General features: G+C 39.2%; 1 protein-coding gene across 1 annotated transcript in view; it reads right to left on the bottom strand.

The window, feature by feature from the left end:
* Window positions 1-4,630, bottom strand: part of CCDC192 (coiled-coil domain containing 192) — a gene marked incomplete at its 5' end in the record, with an annotated part of 172,174 nt that extends 167,544 nt beyond the window's left edge. Inside the window, one exon of the mRNA XM_046667795.1 lies at window positions 4,574-4,630. Coding sequence (XP_046523751.1) covers window positions 4,574-4,630 — 57 coding nt within the window. The remainder of the gene's footprint in view (window positions 1-4,573) is intronic.
* Between the last annotated feature and the right edge of the window lie 6,667 nt (window positions 4,631-11,297).

Here is an 11,297-nt window from a genome sequence, read left to right on the forward strand (position 1 = left end):
TCTGAAAAATTACTTGTACCTAGAATATATAAAGAACTCTCAAAACCCAATAATAAGAAACAAACAACACAACTTAAAAATGGACAAAAGATTTCAATAGCTACTTCACCAAATAAGATATGAAGATGGCAAATAAGCACATGAAAATGTGCTCAACATCATTAATTATAAAGGAAATGCAAATTAAAACTACAATGAGATACTACTACACCTACCAGAATGGCTGAAATTTAAAAGGCTGACCTTACCAGGGCTGGAGAAAATGTGGATGAGCTAAAACTATCACACAGTGCTGGTGGGAATGTAACATGATACAAACACTTCAGAAAACAGTTTGACAGTTTTTAAGAAAATTAAGAGTACGTCTATCATATGACTCAACCATTTCACTCTTAGGTATTTACCCAAGAGAAAAGAAAGCATATGTCCATACAAGGACTTGTACGTGAATGTTTATAGCAGTTTTATTTGTAAGAGTCAAAAACTGGAAATAACCTAAATGTCAGTCAACAGATGAAGGGATAAACAAACTGATACTTTCAATACAATGGGATACTACTTAGCAATAAAAATGAATTATTGATACATACTAAAACATGGTTGAGTTTCAAAATAATTTTGCTGAGTGAAAGAAGCCAGCAAAAGGGGCACATACTGTATGACTCTGTTTGCATAAAGCTCAAGGAAATGCAAAATAATAGATACTAACATGAAGCAGATCAGTGCATCCCTGGAAACCGGGCATAGGCAAGTGGGGAGCAGTGTGGGAGAGGGAATACCCAGCTGGGGTGATGGGTAATTTCATTACCTTGACTGTGGCGATGGTTTCACGTGTGCATACATATGTCAAAACTCATCAATTTGTACACTTTAAATTTGTCAATTATGCCTCAGTAAAGCTAAGAAAGAGAGGCAGGAAGGAAGGAAGGGAAGGGAGGGAGGGAAAGAAAAAAGAAAAAAAGAGAGAAAGAAGGAAAGAAGAAAGAAAGAAATCCAAACCAAAAAGTTCTGAGATATTTCTTACCTATTAGAGTGGCAAAAAAAATAAAAATAGCCTATTCACTGAAACAGCAACAAATCCTTATATTTAAATATATGTGGAAATACAGTTCTATATTGATCTTACGTTAAGAATAGGAATATTTCCTTTAAATCACTTGAAATGTTCATTTAAAGCAGAAGTGATATATTAACAACTGTGATTAATTAATGATTTGAAAGTTTGTTCATCAAGGGAAGAACCTTCTGAAAGCCATTTTAGAATGTTAAGATATAGAAATGTTGGAAATGTGACCAAATATATCCTTCCTGCAAAAATAATGCTATATTACACAAAGTACTAAAGGAACAGAATTTATACGATTCGACACAATTTAAGGCAGAGCTTGCCTTCTCCTGTTTATCAAAGGTAAAATCTTCCAGCTACTTTAAGGTTGTTTTGTAAAGCTGACTTCTTACGTAGTGTACTATGAACTTGACCTTACAAAGGAAAAAGAAAAAAGTACTTCCATATCTTTGGTACTTAAAATAATGATTCTTTAATAAAGTCATCACTAAATTACAATTTGAAAGCTAAATGGCTAAAGAGGTTTTAATGTAAGCTAAGATTTGCACAACAAGTGAAATACTTCATACAGGCTCTTGTATTCATGAATTCATACCCACCTGCTCACTTTTGGATGTACCCCTCCACCTAAACAATGGCATCATATGTTTTACATCATTCATTTCTATGTGTCAGAGTTCTCAGGAATAGCTCAGGGGGAGAAATCCTGAGCCAGGTGTCCAGTTCAGGTCAAGCCTCTCTGCAATAGAATTTTTCTTTCCTAAACAGTTTCAAATAAATGATTTGTATGCACTAGCTGTTCTCTGTCAGAGGATGTTATCATGGAGCAAAGGCAACAGTTCAAATAACATTCTAATCCTCCAACAGGCCCCAAGGAAAAGGGTCCAGATAAATGGGGACAACCTCGCACCTGAGAAGTGGGTCTAAACAAACTAACGCAAACTGGATTTTCCCATAATGTTCCTATTATATAGTGAACACATTCTTTGATCACTCAACAGCTGGAATCTCCCTCAACCTCCCTGAACCTCAATTTCTTAACTTCTAAAGTGGTAATAATAATCAGAAGAAGAAGAAGAGTATCAATACAACAGCGATGATTCTGGAAACCATCCCCATCTGCTGTTGTAAGGATTCAGAGAGCTGGCATCTGTCAATCACCTAGTGCTATGCCTCGAGCTCAGTCCACTTGTTCTAAATCAAATGATAATGATTGAGCACAGATTTGGTATCTGAAACTTTGTCCTAGTGACACAGAGATGAATAAAGCCAGTGCTCACTCTAAGAATGCACAGTTTACCATTAGTGTTCCGAGACCAGGGCAGTAGAAACAGTAGAGAACCACCGTCACCAGATGGTGGTGCAGCCAAGGTAGAGGGTGTTTCATTCCGCTGGTGGTCAAGACATCTTCACAGAATTGAAAAGATTTCATCCTTCATCTCAATCTTCTCTACCGAAGCTAGCCAGAACTATTTAAAAGGGGCCTCTGAGATCCGCCTGCAATTTGGTTCCTCATGTCCATAGCAGAATCGGTTCTGCTGAGTGATCATTCCACAACTTTCAGGATTTAAAAGGGATTGTGTGGTGAAAAGGACGCAGTACTAATTGTGGATAACCTACGGCCTTGAGGTCTCTAATCCTAACCTCCTCCAGCTGAATGTATTCTTCCAGCAATGTAAAAATACAGTAACTAAAGCAGACCCAGCTACTTTAAGCCCCAGGGCTCCCAACTATGTTAAATGTAAATTGAAAGAACATAGATTCTGAACTGCAGGAAGCTAATTGGAAGCCCTAGGCAGAAATCTTAAATGTGGTAATTGGCACCTTGTCCTTTTCAGTGTCTCTGCTTCCAATGAGAGGGTTACCTCTAGGGTGCTGATTAGCATTGTTAGAGGAAAAGGCAGTTCACAGCGATTGCTGAGCTGAAGCCTCCCGTTTCCAAAATTCCAATTTAACCGCTAACCCAAGGGTTCCAACCAACCAGAGAAAAAATGTTTTCATATAGTGCTGGTGAGCAGTATTCTTTCTTTGGGCAACAGAACTGTAAATAGCTCCACTATATAAAGTAAAAACTCATTATTAGGTTTTCTTTTCCTAGCTGATAGTAAACTATCACTATGGTTAAAAAACAAACTTTTAATTAAAGTCATATTCTACTAATCTAATTTGGTTTCCCTTTGACTTACATTTCTTCAATGAAAACCCTCCCCCTGACACACATTATGTTTTGGGAGAGCTGTCCAGTTGGTCTGGGGCCAGATTAAATCAACTATACTTAGAAAGGAGACGTTAACAGTTTACGAACACAGATAATTGTGCAGAAGTGAGGTTCTGATTATGCACCTCACTAGATCAATTGTTCTTAGCTGGCGATGCTGGGCTGGGACCAGAGTGGTAGAGCAGAACTGTTGAACCCGGAAAGAAGTAAAGAAATTAAATAGCAAAGTGCCCTGGCCCACAGGGAAGCCCATTTGAATGCCATAGATTCCAGATAACTATCCTTCTGTACATTTGTAGGTACTTTACCAAGCATTCTCACATTCCAAACATCTTATTTGAAGTAGACTGTTAAAGTTTCATCATCCTCATTCTCTGGATGAAAAATAAGGCTCAGAGAATTTAAATGACTTGGCTATCTTCACACAGCTTGGAGGTAGCAAAGTTGGGCCTGATTCCTAGTCTTTTGATCTTTCTTCTATACATACTGCCTCTACAATAGAGCTGAAAGAATTGTTCCAGAAATCATCTATGGGTGGAGCCTAGCGGGTCCTTACTAAAACTGAATCAAGGGTGTACAGATAGCTTATTTTCTCTTTTTGAACGGTAATTCTCAAACTTACGTAAAAGTAGAGAGTTAGTATAATGAGCCTCCGAGTACCCATCACCCAGGTTCAACACTTCTCAACAACCCACACAGTTATCACCTGAGCCCTCAGGAAGGACTAGATGAGGCTCTGGTGGAAAGGACCCAGCTGTCCTGGGCCATAACAGAGTTCATGTAAGAAAGAAGACTTCAAAGGTCAGGCTAAGTGTGTCATCAGCTGACTTGACAGAGCATGAGATGGAAATGTCTGGAATAGACTGATTTAAATCCAGGCCTAAATAAACCAAATAATGCAACTTATGCACTCTGTATTATGTCTGAATTCCAGGATTTCCTCACATATGAGCAAATAGTTTGAAGCAACCCAAGATGTCTATAATATTGTAGGGCCACAGAGAACAGCGTGGGGCTTGTTACAAGTGAAAATGGGAAAGGCCACACCGCAGCACACCTAACCTCCCTGCTGCCCGATAACGTCCCTTAGTTGATTGACCCTCTGGCCCATTTACCTCATTCTAATTGAAAAAGAATATTCTATATTTTATTTTTGAGATCTTTACTAGCAAAATGTGAAAACGAAACTATATGAGGAAAATTTAAGTGTTAATTAAGGAAGTTACAGTTTCATTAACTGTAATGCTTTTTTTTAAAGAAAAATAAATCATACAAACTTCATTTCTTACCGATATTTTGTTACTTTGTTGTGTATCTGATTCCGAACTTCCAGACGTGATGCTGAAATAAAGTAAGAGTTTAGAATTCCAAAATTTTATTTCAGAGGCACATACACTCACACACACACACACACACGCCCCACCTTAAATGGATCTTTACACTGTAACGTTGAAGCTAAATTTTCCAGTGTTTCCTCCAAATGTCAATTTCTAAACATTTCTAAAGGAAATCAAAACTATGGAACGTAAACTTTACTTGAAGAAGATAAAATAGCCTTTCAATGTTCTCTTGAGAATAAGCAGTCTGAACAGTACAATCTGTTCTGAAAACCTGCAAAATCTCTTACTTCAACTAAGAAAAAAAACAGAGGGCGGAAAGCATATAATCCTATGAAACAGCAGGCTTAGGGAATTCTTTGTCTCCTACACTCTTTCTCAATTTCTCTCTCTCTCCTGGATCATTTCCAATAGTTTACAAACATGCTGCTATTTATTGTATCTTGAACCCACTTAACTCTAGTTTCTGCTTGATTACTCTGATCCCCTTTATAGCAAAACTATATTCTCACTGTTTCCAATTCCTTTCCTCTTGTTTTTTGTTAAAACCGCTGCATTCAGACTGTCACGGGTACCACTCCACAGAAACCTCACTTACTGTATTCACCACTGACCTCCACTTTACTATATTCGGTGGTCATTTGTCACAACTCCCCTTACTTGACAGCTTTTGACGTGATTCATCACTCCCTCCTTGAAGTACTTCTTTCACTTGGCTCCCAGGACATCCTAAGGTCCCAGGTTTCCTTCCTGTGCCACCTGCTGCTCTTTCTCAGTCTCCTTTGATGGTTCTTTCTTATCTCCCGAGCTCTCACCGTTGCGTGTTCCAGGCTTCCTCTCCTCTATTCACGTTCACTCCCTTGGGATCTCATCCAACCTCATGGCTTTAAATATCATCAATATGCTGATCACTTCCAAATACATATCTCCAGTCCAGACTTCTCCCTTGAATTCCAGATTCATTCATTCAATTGCCTTCTTGGCATCTCCGCCAGGACGTCTAATAAATATCTCAATGTCAGCATTTCCAGAACCTGACTTCTCATTCCTACCTCAAATCTGCTCTACTTGCAGTCTTCCCCACCACAGTTGATAACATCATCCTTCTAGTTACTCAGGCTAGAACTTTGACTCCTCTTTTTGTCTCAGAATCCGTATCCTATCCAACAGGAAATTCTTGGCTCCACCATCAAAATATATCCAGTATCTGACCACTTCTCATCAACTTCACTGTTAACGCCCTGGTTCAAGCCTCAAGCTACCATTAGCTCTTGCCTGGATTACTGCATTACATCCTAAATGGCCTTCTCTGCTCTGTCTTTGCCTCCTACATTCTATTTTCAACACATCAACCATAAGAAAAATCATTTCATTCCTCTGCTCAAAACCCTCCAATAAGGGATTCAGTTTTACTCTTAATAAAAGCCAAAGGCCCTGTAATGGCCAAAATGCTCCTACAGGTGTCTGCCATTCACTCTTCCCACCCACCTGGGACTTCAACCCACTCCTTGCTGACCCTCCCCCACACAACTCCACGTTTTCCTCTCTGAATTCACCTAACAGTCTCCTTTTCAATCTTTCCCCTCAAAGTCACACTGGCCTCCTCCTTGTTCTTCAGCCTCCTATAGACTCCCATCTTAAGTTCCTCTGCCAGGAACTTTCTCCACACCTGTCCACTTGGCTCTTTCCCACTTCCTTCTTGTCTTTGCTCAAATATCACTTTCTCGGGAGGCCAACCCTTTGCAGCTCATTTCAAATTGAACTCCCCACTCCCTTGTCCATCCTCATCACCTTGCTGAATTTTTCTCTGCAGTACTTACCACCTTCTAACATACTATATAATTTGCTTGTTCATTATATTTATTGTGTCTCCTCTCTACTGAAAATGTAAACTCCTTAAAGATAGGGACTATTTTCTGTGGTTATTTTTGTTACTCTATCCTCAGCATCTTGAAGAGGGCTAGGATGGTCAATAAATACTTGTTGAGTGAATGAATGAATGAATGCATAAATGAATGATTTAATAAACCTCAAATCTTAATAAGTCTCATTTTACTGTTGCCAACTAGTAAGGCTTACTTTAAAATGCAGGGGTACTTTTATTATTTTCTATCCTACTCTCCCCCGAATGAATGTATTATTTCCATATTTCTGTGCATGTCTCTCACTTTTCCAAAAATCTAAAACCACTTAAAAATGTTCACAAAGTAATTAGTGACTCTTGAACAAAATTAATTAAATTCCCACTGAGTGGAAGGACATACTGGTGTTCTGAGAGATGTAATTGCTTTTCTCACGTCATACTTAAATCAGCTAAAAACAGTATTTTGGTGCTTTCTACTTGACAGTACCTCTTTATCATGAAATGAAAAACAATCTTTTGGGTATCACAGTTGCTCGGCAAAACAACCAATGGTTTTGAAAGACCTTAGTAAGCTGGCCCCTCTCACCTTCTAATTAATTTCATCTTTTATCAATGCATCTCAGAAAACTCATAGTTTCACCAAACTTTACTGTCCAATAGTTCCAGAGTATGTGTTTAACCTTTTCTTCGGTTGTTTCCTCTGACTAGAAAACTCAAGCTTTCCTTTCTGCTTGTTAAAATCTTACCCATTCTTCACACCATGACTCAAATGCTGCCTCCTCCAGAGGCCTCTTTGATCCTACCGATCAGAAGTATTTCTTGCCTCTGTGTCTACAAGCAGTTTTTGGACATCTCTCTCATAGCCCTTATTACATTTCAGGATGTAAGTAATTGTTTGTCTACCTATGTTTTTGCATTTCTCAGTGACACCACATAAAGGACGAGGACTATGCCTTATTTATTTTTTATTTGCCCAATGACATACCACACAAGGAATTAACATTGTGCCACTGAATGAAGCCAAGCAAAACAAAACAGTGTGAATATAATACCCTTATGTGCATATTCAGATGTGCCACAAATATATATGAAAAAGTACTATTGGAAATGACCTTCTTTTAATAATGCCTCAAACAAAACTACTGATTTCAAAGTGAAGGAGCTTTGGCTGCCTGACAATAATATTTAAAGGTCATGAGTCATGGCCTCAGAGTAACCATAGTAATTCAGCATACACAATACAAGTCATGTTTTACCATAATTAAGGGGAAAAAAGCTTTAGAAAGCCTATTAGCCTTGAAAGAAAACAAATTAGAATTAACAAATGTATTTATGAAGCTTGTTTTTATTCCAGGGTTTTCTTACTTCAGGATTCATGGAAAAACTGAAAAAAATTCTTTAAATTTCTGTTGGCAGGGAGTTATAACATGACATATAAGCCTTACAGTTGTTTTTTCTCAGTACTTGACAAGCACATAAACATTTCCATCCTTTCAGTGAAGTATCTTCCTATCTGTTGTCCAAACTTTTTACCCTACATTTTTCATGTCAAATTGGAGTAATAATTAGCCACCAATTAGTCCATGTGAATAAATGATTTTAGTAAAATTGGTTTGGAAATACAGCTACTTGTACCTAATTCATATAGGATAGGATTTCCTGGGAAAATGCTTTTTTTTTCCCCAAGTTAATTGCATCCAAGGCCTCACCCTCCTTTGCCTAGACAACATAGGAGCAAGTTCCCATTTGGTTTATATAAACTATGGAGAAGGTCTGTCTCAAGCACATGAGAAGAAGAGGGGAGAGGAAAGTAGAGCAGGGAAACAGGCACATGGGACGAGATGGGTCCTGCTTAGAAGTGAGGGAGCTGAACTGAACCCACCTACAGGTTAACAGAGGTAGTATGGGACTCCACTGTCTCCTGCCTCAGAGCCCTGCTCCCTTCTTGCACAGAACACTCAGCTCCATAGACCAGGAGAACAAAAACACCAATGATAATCTACAGTGAAAGCAAAGTCCTGCTTTCTTTCCACTTGGCTCCCCTGCTGCTTGTACACTGGGCTATTCATTTCGAAGTTGCTAATCACAGGGCATTTTTCTCCCATTTGGTACCATTACGTTCACCTCTCCAATTATCAGCACATTGACATATTTTCTCTTTATGTGCTATGTTCAGGGAAATTAAAAGAAATTGAGTGTTTGCTAAATTTGATTTTCTTTAATAGAAAACTTCCTTTCTCCCAAAGATTGTTAATCTTTTGAGATTCATAGACTCCTTTGCACATAGAAACAATATTTTACATAAAATTTGGTGGGATTTGTGAATTTCCCACATCATCCATAGACCCTAGACCCAAGGTCAAAAGTAAATGAAAACAAGACCCACACATTTCATGTAATGAAAACACATTTTAAAGCTTAACAAAGCAGAATTGCAGTTATACATGAACATATCACACAGGACACCACCCACCAAGATCCAGCTCTTCCTGCAGAGGAGGCATGGTCATCCCTCATTCAAGGTTTAAAAGAAAATTCTAAATGGAAGGTATTTTCACATTTGAAAGGGAAATGAGTATTGTGCAAAGATGCAAATTTTCTAGCAGTTAACCATAGATCATTTATAGAGGTGAAACTGTACTTCCATATTTGTAGTCAGAGTTGGTTTGGGTTTTTATCTGGGGAGAGTTGGATGGCCTAGCTTCTTTTCTGTATATCTCCTGGCAAGGGAGAGGTGAAGGTGACATTTCATTAGAATGGTCCTGAAAAAGGGCTGGCTCAGCGCCCCCTTCCCACGCCAGTAAAATGGTTGGGGTGAGTATGTGATTTTGAGAAAAGCAAGTGAGGGATATTGTATTCATTCAACAAATATTTATTGAACACCTACTGTGTGTCATGGCCTGCCCTACAATCTTGGAAGATAGTAGTGTTCAAAGAAAGGGGTCATTCTCCAGGAAAGGATGAAAAATCTGTCTGATGTTTTCCCCCAGACTTTACAGAAAGGTTTTCTTTGAAGTACCGAGCAAAGGCTACTTTATCTAGAAATTCCCATGAATTCTTTTGGGACAGGAGGAACTAGGAACTCACCTGCCTCTCTCTGGGGTTTCAGACTCTGGGGCCACAGATTTCTTGCTATAGCATTCTCCCATCTCAAGTCAAGCCCACTGGGGTACCCTGTCCATGGGACAGACATCAACTAGCCCCATCGCTTAGAGTTTTAGAATCCCTGTTACTGCTCTGCTGTCCCCTGTTGCCAAGCAACCACAATGGCTGTGGAAAGGACAGTTAACTTTCTAAAAAAAAAATCTCAATAACAAAGCCACAGTAACCCCTCAAAACATCTCACAAATCAGATCCAGGCCTGAGTACAGATGAAGAATCACCGCATATTCATCATTTCTGGAAAACGCATTCAAAGAGGGCCAGAAGCAGCTGTTTTGTGCTCAAACCACGGCATGTTTACCTCCAAAACCAGTGCTAAGGAAACAGTTACACTGCTTATCTGAGAGGGATGCATACACAGAAAAGGATTGGTTTATAGGCTAAGCAGTGGTTTTTGTCTCAGACAATTATTTTTACGATATTCTCTCCCTGGGGCCCACAGGCCCCAGACAGAAGACCCTACCTGGCTGCATCCTAATTAAGGCTTCTTTCCTGACACAGGGTTGCAGAGGTAATAAATTGTGCCCAATTTGCTGGTCTTCTGCTCCCAGTCACCCCTCATCTGCAGCCACTGTTCCTTGTTCCCTGTTGCTTTATTCGAACACACCAGCCACTTTCTCCCAGCCAGTTGCTACGTCTCTCCCTGGATGCATTCGTGGACCCAGGTCAGCACATATTCACTCCACTTCCTGCTCTGGCAGGAAGTACATGTAGGACCTCCTCAGTGGATAGATCGGAATCACTCCTGGGTTCTGATCCCTCATGTCCTGGGCTCACTCAAACCTAGTCACACAGACCATCCCAAAATAAATTAGGTGGGTGTGACAGCAATTTTTCTAACCACAGAATTTGTTTCTAGGGATGGAGCATATAGATCAAATAACTGCCATAGCAGTGGGAATAGTTGGAACTGATCAACTAAAGAGTGTAATTAGCATTTACTCCTCCAAAAGAACTTTAAGTCACCCAGATCCTTGGTAAAACAACCTTATGAATAAAGTTGTGAACTTTGAGAAGTTGGAGTTCTGGGTGAAAAAATCACCAGTAAGTAGGTAGATGTGGAAAGACATGGATTGGGGTATCGGTGTCACATCTAGTTAGCAGCCTGTGTAGAATTCAGAAAATCAGCTCACCTCTCTAGGCCCTCATTTTCTTATTTATAAAAGACTCACTTGAGCTGTTTCTGTCATTCCTTCCAGCTCTAGCGTTCTGATCTGCTCTCTTAGCCCATCTTATTAAAAAACCCACAGAGTGGATTATGCTTTAGTACGTTTTAGAGGACTGTGCAGATGTTCAGCATCTATTTGGTTCATAACAATTTATGAAAGGAAGGTCATCTCAATAATGGCTGGTGAAAGGCTATGTAGGCACTAATTATTTATAATGGTTATCAATCTTATCTTGATCTCACTGATCAAAAAGAGAGGCGGGGAGATATGGCTGGTACAAAAACAGACTTTCAAAAAGTCCTTGAGAAACAAAGTGACTTTTCCATTGTTACTCCTCCTTAAATGATTACTGTGGGGGAAGGGTTTCTGAAGGTGGTGAAGAAATGAGTATGTTTACTGAAGACATATTAGTCTACAGAATTCTTGACTGAGCATAGTGAAATTCATGATGATCTTTTATGGTTAGGTTAAGGAAAAGTAC

The sequence above is a fragment of the Equus quagga genome, chromosome 7 (genome assembly GCF_021613505.1).
Source record: "Equus quagga isolate Etosha38 chromosome 7, UCLA_HA_Equagga_1.0, whole genome shotgun sequence".
Classification (NCBI taxonomy): domain Eukaryota; kingdom Metazoa; phylum Chordata; class Mammalia; order Perissodactyla; family Equidae; genus Equus; species Equus quagga.